The sequence below is a fragment of the Bos grunniens genome, chromosome 20, assembly GCF_055505025.1.
Source record: "Bos grunniens cultivar Pamir isolate PY7600 chromosome 20, Bosgru_T2T1.0, whole genome shotgun sequence".
Lineage (NCBI taxonomy): Eukaryota > Metazoa > Chordata > Mammalia > Artiodactyla > Bovidae > Bos > Bos grunniens.
Window position 1 is genome coordinate 57,176,135 of NC_141184.1, and position 19,684 is coordinate 57,195,818.

Sequence of the window (19,684 nt, forward strand, 5' to 3'; positions counted from 1 at the left end):
ATAAATATAAGCAAATTTAAAAAACAGAAAAGACGTCAATGTACTCATTTCTTGCATGCAAACACATTCTTCAGGAGTTTTTATTCATATGAAGGATATGTATACTTACATGCCCACTTTTGCTAGTTCGCAAGCTTCAACGGAGCCACGTTTCAGTTGTTGCTTAGAGGCATGTGACTTGGTTCTCCCAGCATGCTTTTATTCTTAGCCCTTCTCTTGGAGATTCATACCCCAAGTATTCTCTTATTACATGATTTAAAAAATAAAATTTTTTCCCATACAAGAACATCTTTATTCCATTATAAAATAACTCTGCTATGAACTAGAGTATCAACAACAATCCAGGTTCATTTGCATTTTCTCCAAACAACTTAGAAAACAGTGTAATGCCACTGTGAGAGCTGTTATCAAGGCTTTAGGAATTGTCACATTTATGTAGAGAAATGATATTTGTTTACAGTACGTAAGTACAAATTTAGATTGCATAATTGCACATGCTGAAGTTTACTTTTCCACTCCATTTCATTAATCATAATGGAGCTGTTTAAATCAAGGTTTCACCAGACCAAATTTACCTTTGTAAAGAGTTAATTCAATCAACAGGAAAACCTTTCATAAACAGTTTCCACTGATCACCTCTTCACCTAGTATCTGCAGGGATAAGGAATAAAAGGTTAAGTATCTATATAGTTTTTTCTGGGATAGATTTTCTCCAAGCTCCTAAATCTACTCCACTTGTACTTCATAACATCTTTGCTAGTCACCAGATACATAGCCACCTGTCACTGGGTCCATGGCAGGGAATAGAAGTGTGTATTTAGTACAGAGGGATTTCTGAATTTTCTGCAAAACTGATCCAAATAACAGAGCTAAAGGACTACGCCCAAGGCCCTGAAATCAGGATGCTAAATCACATGGTCCAAAGAAGCAATGATTCACTGCACAAAATGCTATTCTTTAATGCACTTACGGTAGCCACATTTTTTACAGCCTGCTCGGACACTGTCCTTGTTGCAACCTGAAATACAATTAGATAACATTTTAGAAGACATATAGATAAGTAAAAACAAACATTTCATCACATGGAAAAGCTGAGAAAACCACCTGCAATAGAATTTATTTCTTAAAAAAAACCCAAATCCCCCCTGACCTAGCTTAGAGTACTGCTCAATTATTATAATTATTAGAAATAACTGGAAAAGCTAATTCACTCAAATTATTTCCTTGACAAATACTTAACAGAAGATATTTTTCTCTAACACAACAGAAATGCAGTATGATAGTCAAGAGTTTCAACATTTCAAGGATTCTCTAACACTGCAAAAGAAATTCCAGGGTACTTTGGCCTATCCCTCAAATACAAAGTAATTGACTAGATAGATATGTAAACATTCAGGTTAACAAATGTTTTTCTGCTTACCCTTAAAAGAAAAAGAAATTCTAACTTTCTTAAAGGAAATGGTGAAATTTTAGAAAGATACTTTAATTGCTAGGTATTAGAAGAAACATCTCAAATCGGCACTCAAATTTTGACAAGAGACAGGAAACTAGTTACATACTCAGTCTGACCAATGTTTATAAGTATTTACAATATCTCTGTATAATTAGTGGTACCCACAAGTAATGTTGAAGATACAAATATCAGATGAAGTAACATTTTTATTGTGATAAAATACATATAAAAATTTATCATCTTAACCATTTCAAAGTGTACAATTCAGTGGTGTTAAATACATTTACAATGTTATGCAACCATCACCACTATATGACTTTCAAAACTTCATTCTTATCATCTCAAACAGTAACTGTAGCCAGTAAACAATACAGTCCATCCCCCTCCCTCTTTAGCCCCTGGTAATCTCTCTTCTACTTTCTGTCTCTATGCATTTGCCTATTTTAGGTATCTTATATAAGTGGAATCATACAATATTTATCCTTTCATGCTTGGCTTATTGTATCTAGCATTAAGTTTTCATGGTTCATCCATACTGTAGCACAAACCAGAGTAGCATCCCTTTTTATGACTGAATAATATTTCACTGTGTGTATATGTACTTCAAACTGATGTTAACCTCCAGTAAGGGCTCCCATCAATCAATCAAAGGGCCAGTACAGTATTACTCTATTTCCTTAATGAAGGGTGTTTCACTTCCAAATCCTTCAAATGGAGATATCCCAATTTAATAAGGTACATAGTGCAATATAATATACCTAATTTTAAAAGAAAGATCATTTTCAAACCATTTATTTAATATTATAAAGTCAAATATTAATTTCCAGCTAAAATACACATTACTGAGTTGTTCAAATAAAAATACAGTCAGTTCTATTACAATGCTTGATTTTAGAGACATAAATTTGTTCCAGTGCACCTAAGAAGGAACAATTGGAGTGCAATGTGTCCATGAAATAGACTAGATGAATACAAAAAACTGCATCCAGTTGATTGGAGCCTCAAAACACACATGGGCACATCTCAAAACATTTCTAGTGACCTCAGTTCACCCAACGTGTGCTGAGAGCAGCATCCATACCTATCTGGTTTTGTATTATCACCTTCCTACCATTACTTTAGAACTCAAAAGCTGCAATTCTTCTGAATTCCACTTCCACAGCAAACTTCAGGTCTTTTAAAAGGTATAATGCCCTACTTATTTCAATATTTATGTATCTTTTAGCCAATTAACATGTGCAGATAGGTTCCTATGATTTTTTATGTACCAGTGATGAAGTTTTTGAGTGTGGTGCCCCAACCTCATTCTTCTCCCCTTAAACCTGTGGGTTTTATTGCAGAGTGTAAAAACACATATGCTGCACTGTAGCAGAATTGTGAAATGAAATTGGGTTAATAATAAAATCAGGTTCTCTGTTATGAAATAACTGCATGTTGAAAAAAAGGCTCAGAGAATCCAGGTCAATGTCAAGTTTGTTACCATAGAAACCATAGACACTGAATAACACTGAATAAAACTGTACTAAATGCCCCGTTATCTGTCTTACAGCAAACTCAAGACGTTGTAATGGACAGATTTGAAGTCATCTCATCTCAGCACGTATTAGAAATTAACTCATCTTTGATGAAAGACGTTGATAAAACTCATTATTCAAGTATCTCATATTTTTAGAATGAATAAAATATGAAACTTTTTCAGAGCAGTTCATCTTCTTTAATAAGGTTGTAATTTTTACACAAAAGGGAAGTATAATAAGAACTCTAAATAATTTCACATCAGCTATTTCCTCATCAGCCTTTGGTTAAATTAAGATTTCAAGCTTCATTTGTTTATAATTTTCGTGACTATCTGGCCAACTAAATGCTTCTACCTGGAACCTTGAACCTATCTTCTGGGAACCTATCTTTCTTGAACCTTCTACCTAGAACCTATCTTCCCTTTTCTACCTAAATTAACAAGTCAATTTCTGCTGTCTGGATCAAGAACTCTGTTGATATACCAGTACTCGAGATCTGTGTCAAACTGAACAGCAGGATTGTAAGGGAGGCCCTGACTCTGACAAGTTTTCCATTTCCCCACTTAGGTTCCCATGCTGTTCTCTGTTCCACTCCTCTTCAAATTTTGAGAATAATAAACCCTGCTTCCCTCAAAATGTTTCAACAATCCAAAAGCCATTAAATAATCATGACCTACAATCCAAAAGCCATCAAATAAAAACTCAGAAATCTGGCTACATAACAAAATCTGAATGGTGAAGACTACCAAAAGCAAACTCAGAATACACATTAAAAAAAATGGGAAAAGATATTTGCAATTCCCAGTACCAACAAAGGGCAGTTATCCCTACTCTAACCCACCAGATCATTAAGACCAATAGCCACCAGGGAAAAAATGGGCAAAGGAACTGAACAGAATGTTCACTGAAAAGGAAATAAAGACAACTCTGAAACATATGGACAGATGCTCAGCCTTATTCATGATAAATGAAATGTACATTAAAATCTATCCTGGGATTCCATTTTCACTTATCTGAACAGCAGAAATTGATAAGGTTGAAGACAGTGTGGCGGGGAATATACATATGTGTATCGCTGGTACAAGTATACATCAGTACCCTCTCTATGGAAAGTAAGCAGACAAAATCTATCAGAACCACTGAAGTACATACTCCTTTGATACAGCACATCCATATCTGGGAATTAATCCTCAATTTACCTGCACAAATGCATACAGGTTTATGTACAAAGTTATTCACTGCAGCATATTTGTAATAGTAAGACAGTGGAAGTAACCTAGTCATCAATTTTGGTATAAAAGAATAAGGATGTTGTTTACTTAACGATATGCAATAATCTCTGAAAGAAAAAAGTAAACTATAGAATAGTGCTTACGGTACATTGCCATTTGTATAAAAGGAAGGAAAACCCCTGCACAGTTATACATAATATACATTTTATATACATTACATCAATAGATACAGACATGTAAAAAATGTCTCTGCAAGGATATACATTGGTTACCTGAAGAAAGCAGTCCTGGCTCCAGGGGGGAAAGGGTGAGAGACATGTCACTACAGACCTTTTATATCTCTAAAATTTAAAACATGTGAATGAGTTGCTTTCTCAAAAACCAAACCAAGAAACCTCCCTCAAACAAACCAAACCCAACAGTAAGAAGGGCTGCTGTCATGCAAGTATTCGTAGACAAAAGGCAATGATTGCACTTGCAAATTCTTCAGAGAAGCTATATTGCAGATTTTCAATAAAATTTCATTAACTGAAGATTTTAGGAGCAAATTGTAGAGGTCTTTATATCTTGCATTATTATATGTTAACAGGTTTCCTCTGAATCTAGAATTCTGCTAAGGTTGAGTGGTAAGGAGTCCTTCCCCTCCCAGGGAACTTACAGGAGCAAAAAAGGCCAGATTCTCCAGATTTGGGCCATGCTACATTTTGTATACAATTTAGTGCCTAGCATGGTGTAGAGTGGCTAGGAGCTTCTCAACAAATTTTTGCTGCTTTGAGGTTATAAACTTAAGAAAATACTTCATCAGTTGGGAATTGGTAATTTCTACAGCTCCCAATTGGCAGCTATGAAACTATTGTCGTTAGCCTATCTGAAACATGATATGCTCTAGAAGAAAAGAAATTAAAGGACAAAAGAAAACAAAACAATGATTGCTGGGTAGGGGGAAATGACAGAGACACAAGGAAACTTCCTGAGGCGATGGAAATATTCAAAATTTTTACGTACATATGAACTTCAAGGTGTAGAAAAGTTTTCCCGCTACCTACATCAATAACATACATTGCCACTTTTGCCAGGTAACTCTTCACTGGGAATGGTTAATTATTAACATGAATGTAAGAATGTGAATGATAAAAGCAGTTTCAAAAGAAAACAAACTTCACTAGTGGCTTCCCTGGTGGCTCAGCGGTAAAGAAGCTGCCTGCAGCGCAGGAGACGTGGGTTCAATCCCTGGGATGGGAAGATCCCCTGGAGGAAGAAATGGCAGGCCACTCCAGTATTCTAGCCTGAGAAATCCCACAGACAGAGGAACCTGGGGTCACAAGAGTTGGACAAGATTTAGGAACTAAACCACAACTTCACTGAGTTTCATTGTGTTACAATGTCCTTTCCTTAATAACAATTCTGAGTCCATAATTTCACTAAGTAACAAAGTATACATTTCATTGTGTCACCTACAGAATGGTTACACACACTGCTATGGAAAAGCAGCTGAAGCAGGTGACCATAAAATAGGTGAGGCTGATTATCATTTGTGGAAACTAACCTTGATACTTTATAGTCATACTTTGTAATAATCACTAGCAGGACCACCCAAAAAACGCCATGCTGTAGAAGAGGGCAGCAGAGGATGAGATGGTTTGATGGCATCACTGACTCAATGGACAGGAATCTGAGCAAACTCCAGGAGACAGTGAAGGACAGGGAAGTCTGGTGTGCTGCAGTCCATGGGGTCGCAAAGAGTCAGACACGATTAAGCGACTGAACAACAACATCTGTATGAGCATTATACCTAAAAATAAAAGAGCATTCTTGTCCTTTTTGATGATCAGAATCGTTGGAGCCCTACTTTTGTGTAATACACTATCTGGATCAATCATCCAAGAAATTACCTTCACATTTTCTGTATTTTCTAATGGCACTTGCATTGTGCTTTCATAGTGCTGTCGTGCTTATTATTTCAATTTTTTCCTGGGTTTAAACAGTTTATCTATGTCTTACCATCTAACTTAATGGTACAATTTAAGATGATTACATTTTGAAGTATTATTTTGAATTGAAAGAAGGTTAACATATCTATAACTCTGGTCTAAGTTTAAGGGAACTTCAATAAGGATTTTTTTTTAAAATCACTTTTGTCCTCTTTCTTAAGCAGTGCATTACATTTCATTACTTGACCTAAGTTTTATGAAGACCAGGCTGTGACACTGTGTCCCCCACTGTGCCTATACCACAGTGGTGCTCAAAACACTTGCTCAAATAATGAAACCAGCCGTGGCAGCAGGTCAACTCAGGATGCAGCTGTGTGTGGCAAAGGCCACCAGGGCTGACTCAGCTTATCAGGATGCCGAGGCAATCTACTGTGAAGACTGGACTTTCTCCGCTGGCCCCTTACACATTGATATTCTCCAAGCTCCACCCACAGACCTTCCCTTCACACTCTACACATTCCACCTGGGCAAAGACTTCCATTCCCCTGGCCTATTATAAGTGTGTGGATGACACCAAATTGTTCTTTGATTCTGTTTTCCTTCCTAAGATACAGATTTTCTCTCTTAGTGCATATTAGATATTTCCATTCCATGACTACATCTCAACACAAGACCCAACTGAACGCATCATCTCGCTAAAAACTGTTCCTTCTCAGGTGTTGCCTGAAATAGCCCCACCCAACTGCCTATCGGTGAAACTCAGGTGTATCTCATTTACAATCTTACTCACCTACCATGAATCAATCAGTGATTTTACCACCAGAAATATATCTCTAATCTATCTACTTCTCGTCTTTTTTACTGAGACCATCTGGTGAGGCATCATCATAACCAGAGTTACTCTGAACTGGTGACTCTGCCTCCAAACTAGCTCTCCTCTAATCTACTGTGCAGCCATGATGCACTTTCCAAAACGTGAGTACGTTTAAAAATCCTTAAATCTTTTCCTGTGGTCCTGAGGGAAACATCCAAACTCCTTCTCATGGCTTAAAACATCCTCTATGAATGGGAAATTGCCTTGTAATTATACTAAAACATGGCAAAATGGATAAGCACACAGGGTCCAGAGGAACTGCACTGACCCATCACTTCCTAGCTGTCTCAACTACTCACTTGACTTCTCTGTCCCTCAGCATTCTGAACTGCAGAATGGAAATTGTAATACCTATCTCACAGTGTGGGTGCCAATGTTAAATAAGAGGAAAATACAATGCTTGAGACAGCGTCTGACACATCTGACATGCAGCAAATGCTTAGTAAATGTTAGCTACTGTTCTGTCTCCAGTTAATTTCTCACTTCTCTCTGTTAGTACTCTGAGTTCCATCCAAAGGGCACATCTTCTCACACATTTCCTCTTCCTTTGCATATCTGGTCTCTCCGGCTATAACTCCCCCTCTCACAATTCTTCAGGTCTCATCCTAAATGCCATATCCTCTGGAAAGTCCTTCTGAACTCTCCATTTTCCTATTAGATGCCCTTTCTATGTGCTTCTCAAGGCTGTGTGTGCTCCCTGTCATACCACTGTCTGACTTTCTAGTACTTTCTTTTAACTGCTAAATTGTAAGTCCTGTGCGAAGGGCAACTGTATTCCCCGGGCCTAGTACAGAGCCTAGCATGCAATATGCCTTTAATAAAAATTGTCAGGTCTATGAATAAGTGTGTCTTTCATCTTGTACATGACCTCAATGACCCAGATAACCATGATGGTGTGATCACTCAGAGCCAGACATCCTGGAATGCAAAGTCAAGTGGGCCTTATGAAGCATCACTACAAACAAACCTAGTGGAGGTGATGGAATTCCAGTTGAACTATTTCAAATCCTAAAAAATTATGCTGTTAAAGTGTTGCACTCAATATGCCAGCAAATTTGGAAAATTCAGCAGTGGCCACAGGACTGTAAAAGGTCAGTTTTCATTCCAATCTGCAAAAAAGGCAATGCCAAAGTATGTTTGAACTACCACACAATTACATGGGTCTCACATGCTAGCAAAGTAATGCTCAATATTCTCCAAGCCAGGGTTCAATGTGCATGAACTGAGAAATTCCAGATGGTCAAGTTGGATTTAGAAAAGGCAGAGGAACCAGAGATCAAACTGCCAACATCCACTGGATCAGAGAAAAAGCAAGAGAGTTCCAGAAAAATATCTACTTCTGCTTTATTGACTATGCTAAAGCCTTTGACTGTGTGGATCACAACAAACTGTGGAAAATTCTTTAAGAGATGGGACTATGAGACCACCTTACTTGCCTCCTGAGAAACCGGTACGTTTCAAGAAGCAACACTTAGAGCCAGACATGGAACAGACTGGTTCAAAATTGGGAAAGAAGTGCGTTAAGGTTGTATATTGTCACCCTGCTTATTTAACTTATGTGCAGAGTACATTATGCAAAATGGTGCTGGATGAAGTGCAAGCTGGAATCAGGACTGCCAGGAGAAATATCAATAATCTCAGATATGCAGATGACACCACCCTTATGGCAGAAAGCAAATAACTAAATAGCCTCTTGATGACAGTGAAAGAGGAGAGTGAAAAAGCTGGCTTAAAACTCAACATTGAAAAAAAGAAGATCATGGCATCCAGTCCCATCACTTCCTGGCAAATTGATGGGGAAACAATGGAAACAGTGACAGACTTTCTTTTCTTGGGCTCCAAAATCACTGCAGATGGTGACTGCAGCCATGAAGTTAAAAGACGCTTGCTCCTTGGAAGAAAAGCTATGACCAACCTAGACAGCATATTAAAAAGCAGAGACATTACTTTGTCAACAAAGGTCCATCTAGTCAAAGCTATGGTTTTTCCAGTAATCATGTATGGATTTGAGAGTTGGGCTATAAGGAAAGCTGAGCGCCGAAGAATTGAGGCTTTTGAACTGTGGTGTTGCAGAAGACTCTATAGAGTGTCCCTTGGACTGCAAGGAGATCAAACCAATCAATCCTAAAAGAAATCAATCTTGAGTATTCATTGGAAGGAATGACACTGATGCTGAAGCTCCAATACTCTGGGCACCTGATGTGAAGAACTGACTCATTGGAAAAGACCCTGATGCTGGGAAAGATTGAAGGCAGGAGAAGGGGATGACAGAGGATGAGATGGTTGGATGGCATCACCAACTCGATGGACATGAGTTTGAGCAAGTTCCCAGAGTTGGTGATGGACAGGAAGCCTGCATGCTGCAGTCTATGGGGTCGCAAAGACTCGGACATGACTGAACTGACAACAGTGCCCAGTGTGATCCTCCCAAAACTGCAGTTGGTAGAACAGCACAAGCTTCCCATGCATAACAGCTATGTGCAAAACACAGTTCAGCAAAGGCTGCCACAGAACAAACGTGGTCAAATAATACTGAGGAGGGGAGCTTAAAACAAAGTTAGGGCTTCTGAACCACTGCAATTTTGAGTCTTTTCTAAATACAGTGAATCTCCAAGTTGCATGTTTGAGTGGGGGGAGGGGTGGTGGTGGTGTGTATTTCTGAAAATAGCTCCTGCAAGGAGAACTGGAAGGAACCACAGATATAAATCAACACATATCCTTGTTTTTTTTTTTTTTTTTAACAGTTGCAGAAACAGGCCCAGAAGGGCAAAAATTCAGGACCACACAGCTACTACAGGTAAGAGGAAGAGAAAGAAATGGAACCCCAGAGGCTCATTTCAGCCCTGACACTTCCAGCGCAAACAATGCCTTCGGCTACTTGGGTCTGCCAAGGGTTGCCACCTCAAATTTTATTTTCAAACCATACTAAAGTTGAGGTTAGTTTTTCTGGGCCCAATGCCTCCTAGGCCTACAGACAGGAGTCTGTCTCAAACACCCCTCCCCCACTCCGCCCTATATATACTTTCGCTGTAAGTCCATTTTGGGCAGTGGGAGCTGGGCTGCTGCGGGGGAAGTTGTTTCTTTCTTCTTTTCTTTCCTTTATAGTTTATTTTTGGACTGTAAAATTTTTCTTGTAAACCTAACGAACCTGATCATTTTAACGCCTCCACCCTTGGGCGCTACTCCTTACCCAGAGCACACTAACCTACCCTACTTACTCCCTCCCTCGCCCAAATCCCTGCGGTTGGTCTTTACCTGGAATTGCCATGGCGTTGGTAAGAGGGGTCGCAGAACCCCTAGGCTTCTGAGTGTTCGCTCGCTTCCCGCTGGCCGCGAGGACAACACCCAACGAGGGGGCCGTCTTTCTCCCACCCGCGCCGCGGCACCCGGGTTTGACAGTAACGGAAGGCCCTAAAAGCCCCTGGAGATTGCGGAACCTAGTGGCTGCTGATGCCGTTTCCGGGGGAATCGTTTTGTACACCACACACGGCGCGAACCATTACTGCCAGCTTCGAGGGGGTGAATGAGACGGGCACACGGGTGTAGTGAAGTAAACAACACCAAGACTTACGAACTGTTGTTTTTAAAATTGGAATACAAGTTAACTTAATCTATAGGAGTTTAATAGTCTCTTCTCAATTCCCTGGACGCCATTGGAATCCCCCTTTTCAGGATTAGCGGTGCTCGGGTCCGGGAGGAACATGGCGGCGTCCGTGAGGACCTAGGCTTGGGAAGAGCTAGTGTTTGGTGTGGTGCTACTGTCTTGCGGGGTATTGACAGGCTGTAGCTTTCCGCGACTTCCCAATTTAAGGAACAGTGTACCGATAGGTGGCCAGCTCTAGTTACCGGCGGTTTACTCTCATCCCCATTAGGAGCGGAGTCCTGAGTACTGACCGGAATGAGCAACATTTACATCCAGGAGCCTCCCACGAACGGGAAGGTGAGTCTCACCTAGGGTACCTGGGCTCCCCAAAGCGATATCTCATCGATTAAAGGAATTCTGGGGTTGTAGGGTTGGAAGAGATTACAAAAACTTTGCCTCTGTCTCTGAGCAGGATTGCATTGAAAGCCATGTGCTGACACTTCTCAGCACATAATTGAAAAAGTCCTCAAGTGGAGATTTCTTCATCAACCAACAGTATTTCTCCATCTACCAACCTCCTGGCCCTACTGTTTTTTGTTTTGCTTCAGCCTAACTCTGCATGCGTTTTCTAGGGTTGTAGGTAAAAAGCCAAGTATGTTTTAAAAATTGACATTCTTTTGCTAAACTTGGAGATCGCTATTTCTCCATTTGTTCTACAGTTCTTTATTGATTGAATGCCAACTAGGCACCAGGTGCGGGGAATACAAAGATAGGTGGATAAAACCTGTTGCTGCCCTAGAAGAGCTAATGGTTTTAGTTCTAGAGACAGGCAGGTAAAGAAAAACCCTATGCTATGTTTGGGAGGCGTTCTAATGGACAGAGGAGCATTTGCTATCATATTACTGAGAAGTTAGCAACTGGGAAAGTAGAGAAAGTCTTCGTGGACGAACTATCTTTTGACCTGGGCTTTGTCAGCGAAACTGGGGAGTGGAAAGAAAAGCCAGCATTGTCCCTATTATCACAGCTTAAGTTGAGTGAAATACACATTGATGAAATAGTCGTGCAAATTAGTGTATGCAAACTGTGTTAAACATTGTCCTTCTGAACAGAATTGGACTGAGAAAGAATATCAGGCATAGCCCAAGTTTTCCTTCAAAACCAGTTTGGGACTTTTTATAGCATAAAACGAATTGAAGCTTCAAAATTCTGTACCATAGACAGCTTGGCAAGAATTTTGCGTGGAGAACTCAGACCAGTGCTATGTGACAACCTAGAGGGGTGGGAAGTGGTGGAAGGTGGGAAGTTCAAGAGGGAGGGCACACCTGTATACCCATGATTGATTCATGTTGATGTATGGCAGAAGCCAACACAATATTGTAAGGCAGTTATCCTCCAATTAAAAATTAAAAGAAAATAATTTTGGCCTGGAAAGAATTTAAAGCAGATATAGTAAGTTTGCTCAATGAATGTTTGTTTAGTGGTCTGTACTAAAAGGATTCAGAGATATTCCAAATAAATGGGACAAAATTTCTCTCTACAAAGAGTAGTATCAACTTAGAAAGTACCCCTTGACAGAAATTTCCTTATCTACTGAAAATGAAATGTCCATGTATTATGATGATTTAATCTACATTTTATATTAACCCATATGTTTTATTCTTAAGAAACATTATCACAGTATTGTCTTACTTGTAAGCATTAAGAAAAAGAGCCACTGATACATGATAGAGTTCAGTTCAGTTCAGTTCAGTCGCTCAGTCGTGTCTGACTCTTTGCCACCCCATGAATCGAAGCACCGCCAGCCCTCCCTGACCATCACCAACTCCCGGAGTTCATTCAGACTCACGTCCACTGAGTCAGTGATGCCATCCAGCCATCTCATCCTCTGTCATCCCCTTCTCCTCCTGCCCCCAATCCCTCCCAGCATCAGAGTCTTTTCCAATGAGTCAACTCTTCGCATGAGGTGGCCAAAGTACTGAAGTTTCAGCTTTAGCATCATTCCTTCCAAAGAACACCCAGGACTGATCTTCAGAATGGACTGGTTGGATCTCCTTGCAGTCCAAGGGACTCTCAAAAGTCTTCTCCAACACCACAATTCAAAAGCATCAGTTCTTCGATGCTCAGCTTTCTTCACAGTCCAACTCTCACATCCATACATGACCACAGGAAAAACCATAGCCTTGACTAGAGGGACCTTTGTTGGCAAAGTAATGTCTCTGCTTTTGAATATGCTATCTAGGGTGGTCATAACTTTCCTTCCAAGGAGTAAGCGTCTTTTAGTTTCATGGCTGCAGCACCATCTGCAGTGATTTTGGAGCCCCAAAAAATAAAGTTTGACACTGTTTCCACCATTTCCCCATCTATTTCTCTTGAAGTGATGACACATGACAGAGTAGTTATGGCCAAATGGAATGCATGGCCGAAGGAGGAGCAGTGTACCTTCTTTTTTAATTCAGTAGCTTACCAATGAAAAGATTAAGAAAACCTGGTTAGAAAAGTGACCCAACCATAATGTGATTTTACCGTATAAACTTACTTTTATAAGTTTCCTGTTGTCAAAAATTTTTATAAAAATAATAATTACAGTAATTATAGCGACCATATTTTGAGCATTTACTCTATCAGATACTGTTCTAAGCAGTCTGTGTATAATAACTCATTTTGTCCTCACAACAAACCTATGAAGATATTACTATCCCTATTTTTATTTTTTGTTGAAGTATGGTATATGTGATATACATTATTAGTTTTATGTGTGCAACATGATTTAACATTTGAAACATTACAAAATGGTCACCACAGTAAGTCTAGTTATCACTTGTCAGCATACAAAGTTAATGCTATTTTATTGACTATTGTCTGTGCTGTACTTTTCATCCCCGTGACTTACTTATTATGCAACTGGGTGTTTGTACCTCTTGATTCCCTTCCCCTATTCTACCCCTCACCTCCCACCCATTTTCACTGTTTCTTACCTCTGGCAACCACCAGACTATTTTCTGTATTTAAGAGTCTGGGTTTTATTTGTTTCTGTTTCAGAGTCCACATGCAAATGGAATCATGTGGTATTTATCTTTCTATGTCAGACTGAGTTCATTTAGCATAATACTCTTAAAGCTCCATCCATGTTGTAGCACATGAATATTACTTTCTTTTTTATGGCTGAGTAGTATTCTGGTGTGTGTCTTCTTTATACTTATCCATCAGTGGACACTTAAGTTGTTTCCATATGTTCAGTTCAGTCACTCAGTCGTGTCAGACTCTTTGCGACCCCATGGACTGCAGTATGCCAGGCTTCCGTGTCCATCACCAACTCCAGGAGCTTGCTCAAACTCATGTCCATCGAGTCGGTGATGCCATCCAACCATCTCATCCTCTGTCATCCCCTTCTCCCGCCTTCAGTCTTTTCCCAGCATCAGGGTCTTTTCCACTGAGTCAGTTCTTCACATCAGGTGGCCAAAGTATCGGAGCTTCAGCTTCAGCATCAGTCCTTCAAATGAATATTCAGGACTGATTTCCTTTAGGACTGACTGCTTTGATCTCCTTGCAGTCCAAGGGACTCTCAACAGTCTTCTCCAACACCACAGTTCGAAAACATCAATTCTTTGGCACTCAGCTTTGTTTATATTCCAACTCTCACATCCATATGTGACTACTGGCAGAACCATAGCTTTGACTAGATGAACCTTTGTTGGCAAAGTAGTGTCTCTGCTTTTTAATATGCTGTCTAGGTTGATCATAGCTTTTCTCCCAAGGAGCAGGCGTCTTTTAATTTCATGGCTGCAGTCACCATCTGCAGTGATTTTGGAGCCCAATGAAAACCGTCTGTCACTATTTCCAATGTTTCCCCATCAATTTGCCAGAAAGTGATGGGACCAGATGCCATGATCTTCTTTTTTTGAATGTTGAGTTTTAAGCCAGCGTTTTCACTCTCCTGTTTCACTATCATCAAGAGGTTCTTTAGTTCTTCTTCACTTTCTGCCATAAGGGTGGTGTCATCTGCATATCTGAGGTCATTGTTACTTCTCCTGGCAGTCTTGATGTGTGTGATCCACACAGTCAAAGGCTTTAGCATAATCAACGAAGCAGAAGTAGGTGTTTTTCTGGAACTCTCTTGCTTTTTCGATGATCCAGTGGATGTTGGCAATTCAATATCTAGTTCCTGTGCCTTTTCTAAATCCAGCTTGACCATCTGGAAATTCTTGATTCACTCACTGTTGAAGTCTGGCTTGGAGAATTTTGAGCATCACTTTGCAAATTCATTTGCTAGCTTTTGTAAATAATGCTGCAGTGAACGGAGGGGTGCATATATCTTTTCTAGTTAGTGTCTTCTTTTTCTTTGGATAAATATTCAAAAGTAGAATTGCTGGTTAGCATGGTAGTTCATTTTTAATTTTTTGAGTAACCTCCACAGTGTTTTCCATAGTGGCTGTGCCAATTTATATTCCTACCAACAGTTCACAGATGTTCCCTTCTTCCGTATCTTTGCTAATGCTTGTTATTTCTTATCTTTTTAATAATAACTATTCTGTTGGGTGTGAGGTGATACCTCACTGTGGTTTTGATTTGCATTTACCTTATGATTAGTGATTTTGAGCATCTTTTCATGTGCCTGTTGCTCATCTGTACGTCTTCTTTGGAAAAAATGTGTATTCAGATCCTTATATGTGGTTTTTAAACAGTTTTTTTGTTACATATGTTAATAAGTTCTCTGTATATTTTGGAGATTAACCCTTTATCAGATATATGATGTGCAAATATCTTCTCCCAATTCAGTAGGTTATGTTTTCATTTTGTTGATGGTTTCCTTTACTGTGCAGAAGCTTGTTTGTTCATATTGTCCCATTTGATTATTTTTACCTTTTTTGCCCTTGGATTTGAAATCTGATCAAAAAAAAAAAAAGCAGTTTGCTAAGACCAGTACCAAAGGCTGTTCAGTTCAGTTCAGTTCAGTTCAGTCGCTCAGTCGTGTCTGACTCTTTGCTACCCCATGAATCGCAGCACGCCAGGCCTCCCTGTCCATCACCAACTCCCGGAGTTCACTCAAACTCACATCCATCGAGTCGGTGATGCCATCCAGCCATCTCATCCTCTGTCATCCCCTTCTCCTCCTGCCCCCAATCCCTCCCAGCATCAGAGTCTTTTCCAATGAGTCAACTCTTCACGTGAGGTGGCCAAAGTACTGAAGTTTCAGCTTTAGCATCATTCCTTCCAAAGAACACCCAGGACTGATCTTCTTCAGAATGGACTGGTTGGATCTCCTTGCAGTCCAAGGGACTCTCAAGAGTCTTCTCCAACACCACAGTTTAAAAGCATCAATTCTTTGGCACTCAGCTTTCTTCACAGTCCAACTCTCACATCCATACATGACCACTGGAAAAACCATAGCCTTGACTAGAGGGACCTTTGTTGGCAAAGTAATGTCTCTGCTTTTGAATATGCTATCTAGGTTGGTCATAACTTTTCTTCCAAGGAGTAAGCATCTTACTGCATCTCTTTTATTCTGGAATGTTTATGGTTTCAGATTTTGCATTCAAGTCTTGAGTCCATTTTGAGTTTATTTTTATATATAGTGTATGATAGTGGTCCAGTTTCACTCTTTTACTTGCAGCTGTTCAGTTTTCCCAGGATAGATTTTTGAAGAGAGTATCCTATCCGCATTATGCATTTTTGCCTCCATGGTAAACTAATTAACCATGAAAGTGTGGTCTTATTTCTGAGCTTTCTGTTCTGTTCCATTGATCTATGCCTCTGTTTTGTATACCAATACCATTCTGTTTTGATTGCTATAGTTTTGTAGTATAATTTGAAATCAGGGAGCATGATACCTCTGGGTTTGTTATTCTTTCTCAAGGCTTCTTTGTCCATTTGGGGTCTTTGGTGGTTCCATACAAATTTTAGGATTATTTGTTCTAGTTCTGTGAAAAATGCCATTGGAGTTTTGATAGGGATTACACTAAATGTTGGAGAAGGAAATGGCACCCCACTCCAGTACTCTTGCCTGGAAAATCCCATGGACGGAGGAGCCTGGTAGGGTGCAGTCTATGGGGTCGCTAAGAGTCGGAGACGACTGAGCGACTTCACTTTGACTTTTCACTTTCATGCGTTGGAGGAAATGGCAACCCACTCCAGTACTCTTGCCTGGAAAATCCCATGGACGCAGGAGCCTGGTAGGCTGCAGTCCATGGGGTCGCTAAGCGTCGGACACGACTGAAGCAACTGCACTTTCACTTCACTTTCACACTAAATGTATAGATTATTTGGGTAGTATGAGCTTTTTTTTTTTCCTTTTACTTTCTGGCCTTTATCTTTGTTGTTGTTTTTGTTATTTTTTTCTAATTAATTAATTAATTTTAATTGGAGGCTAATTACTTTACCATAATGTAGTGGCTTTTGCCATACATCGACATGAATCAGCCTCAGGTACACATGTGTTCCCCATCCAGAACCCCCGTCCCACCTCCCTCCCCATCCCATCCCCCAGGGTCATCCCAGGGCACCAGCCCTGAGCACCCTGTCTCATGCATCGAACCTGGACTGGCGATCCACTTCACATAATATACATCTTTCAATGCTACCCTCTCAAATCATCCCACCCTCGCCTTCTCCCACAGAGTCCAAAAGACTGTTCTTTACATCTGTGTCGCTTTTGCTATCTTGCATATAGGGTCATCGATACCATCTTTCTAAATTCCATATATATGTGTCAACATACTATATTTGTGTTTTTCTTTCTGACTTACTTCACTCTATAATAGGTTCCAGTTTCATCCACCTCATTAGAACTGATTCCAATGCATTCTTTTTAATGGCTGAGTAATATTCCATTGTGTATATGTAGCTTTCTTATCCATTTGTCTGCTGACCATCTAGGTTGCTTCCATGTCCTGGCTATTGTAAACAGGGCTGCAGTGAACATTGGGGTACGTGTGTCTCTTTCAATTCTGGTTTCCTCAGTGTGTATGCCCAGCAGTGGGATTGCTGGGTCGTATGGCAGTTCTACTTCCAGTTTTTTAAGGAATCTCCTTAAAAACTGTTCTTCATAGTGGCTGTACTAGTTTGCATTCCCACCAACAGTTTAAGAGGGTTCCCTTTTCTCCACACCCTCTCCAGCATTTATTGCTTATAGATTTTTTGATAGCAGCCATTCTAACCATTGTGAGATGGTACCTCATTGTGGTTTTGATTTGCATTTGTCTGATAATGAGTGATGTTGAGCATCTTTTCATGTGTTTGTTAGCCATCTATATGTCTTCTTTGGAGAACTGTCTGCTTAGTTCTTTGGCCCATTTTTTGATTGGGTTGTTTATTTTTCTGGAATTGAGCTGCAGGAGCTGCTTGTATATTTTTGAGATTAATTCTTTGTCAGTTGCTTCTTTTGCCAGTATTTTCTCCCATTCTGAAGGCTGTCTTTTCATCTTGCTTATAGTTTCCTTTGTTGGGCAAAAGCTTTTAAGTTTAATTAGGTCCCATTTGTTTATTTTTGCTTTTATTTCCATTACTCTGGGAGGTGGGTCATGGAGGATCCTGCTGTGATTTATGTCAGAGAGTGTTTTGCCTATATTTTTGTCTAGGAGTTTTATATTTTCTGGTCTTACACTTAGGTCTTTAATCCATTTTGAGTTTATTTTTGTGTATGGTGTTAGAGAGTGTTCTAGTTTCATTCCTTTACAAGTGGTTGACCAGTTTTCCCAGCACCACTTGTTAAAGAGATTGTCTTTCCTCCATTGTATATTCTTGCCTCCTTTGTCAAAGATAAGGTGTCCATAGGTGCGTGGATTTATCTCTGGGCTTTCTATTTTATTCCGTTGATCTGTATTTCTGTCTTTGTGCCAGTACCATACTGTTTGATGACTGTAGCTTTGTAGTATAGTCTGAAGTCAGGCAGGTTTATTCCTCCAGTTCCATTCTTCTTTCTCAAGATAGCTTTGGCTATTCGAGGTTTTTTGTATTTCCATACAAATTGTGAAATTATTTGTTTTAGTTCCGTGAAAAGTACCATTGGTAGCTTGATAGGGATTGCATTGAATCTATAGATTGCTTTGGGTAATATACTCATTTTCTCTATATTGATTTTTCTGATCCATGAATATGGTATATTTCTCTATCTTTGTGATCTTTGATTTCTTTCATCAGTGTTTTATAGTTTTATATATATAGGTCTTTTGTTTCTTTAGGTAGATTTATTCCTAAGTATTTTATTCTTTTTGTTGCAATGGTGAATGGAATTGTTTCCTTAATTTCTTTCTGTTTTCTCCTTGTAAATGTATAGGAATGCAAGGGATCTCTATGTGTTAATTTATATCCTGCAACTTTACTATATTCATTGATTAGCTCTAGTAATTTCTTATTTTGTGGTGTCTTTGGTTTTGGTATCAGGGTAATGCTAGCTTTGTAAAATGAGTTTAAAAAGGATAGATATTTAATCTTTGAATGTTTAGAAGAATTCATCAGTGAAGCCATCCGATCCTGTGCTTTTGTTTGTTGGCAGTTTTTGATTACTGATTCGATCTCCTTACTAGTAATCTGTCTATTTAGATTTTCTATTTTTTCATGATTCAGTCATGGAAGATTGTATGTTTTTAGGAATTTATCCATTTTTTTTCTAGGTTGTCCAATTTGTTGGCATGTAATTGTTCAGAGTATCGCTTTGCTTCTTTGTGTTTGTATGGTATCAGTTGTAATTTCTGTTTCATTTCTGATTTTATTTATTTGAGCTCTCTTTCTTTGTGAGTGTGGCTAAAGTTTTGTCAGTTTTTTTTCTCTTTTCAAAGAGCTAGCCATTAGCTTCACTGATCTTTTCTATTGTTTTTTAGTCTCTTTCATTTATTTATACTGTGTTCTTTATTATTTCCTTTCTTCTAACTTTGACTTCATTTGTTCATCTTTTACTAGTTCATCTAGGTATAAAGTTAGATTGTTTTGGATTGTTTTGTTTCTTGAGTTTGGCCCATATTGCTATGACCTTCTCTCTTAAAAACACTTTCCTTGTACCCCATAAGGTTTGATATGTGGTATTTTTGTCCCTAGGTATTTTTTTTTTCCTTTGATTTCTTCAGTGATCCATTTTGGTTGTTCAGTTATTCTTTTTTTT

The 19,684-nt window shown here is 39.3% G+C and overlaps 2 protein-coding genes across 22 annotated transcripts in view; one reads left to right on the forward strand and one right to left on the reverse strand.

Annotated features, from left to right (window-relative positions):
- Window positions 1–10,420, reverse strand: part of SREK1IP1 (SREK1 interacting protein 1) — a 41,271-nt gene extending 30,851 nt beyond the window's left edge. Inside the window, exons 1-3 of one of the 4 annotated variants that reach the window (XM_086361945.1) lie at window positions 10,263–10,420; window positions 4,475–4,543; window positions 971–1,018 (exon numbers count right to left, since the gene is read on the reverse strand). In XM_086361945.1, the coding sequence (XP_086218071.1) occupies window positions 971–1,018; window positions 4,475–4,520 (94 nt within the window). In that variant the 5' untranslated portion in view covers window positions 4,521–4,543; window positions 10,263–10,420. Of the gene's footprint in view, window positions 1–970; window positions 1,019–4,474; window positions 4,544–5,748; window positions 5,995–10,262 lie in introns of all 4 variants that reach the window. The other 3 variants (XM_086361946.1, XM_086361947.1, XM_086361948.1) reach the window with 3 other exon arrangements.
- CWC27 (CWC27 spliceosome associated cyclophilin) overlaps window positions 6,983–19,684 on the forward strand; it is a 271,711-nt gene continuing 259,009 nt past the window's right edge. For 10 of the 18 annotated variants that reach the window (XR_015148862.1, XR_015148863.1, XR_015148867.1 and 7 more), the window contains exon 1: window positions 10,700–10,947. Coding sequence is in view for 9 of the 18 variants with exons in the window: in XM_086361934.1 (XP_086218060.1) it covers window positions 10,906–10,947 (42 nt within the window). In the remaining 9 variants the exon portion in view is untranslated. Of the gene's footprint in view, window positions 7,109–9,751; window positions 9,805–10,313; window positions 10,558–10,699; window positions 10,948–19,684 lie in introns of those variants that run through there. The other 8 variants (XR_015148865.1, XM_086361936.1, XM_086361931.1 and 5 more) reach the window with 5 other exon arrangements.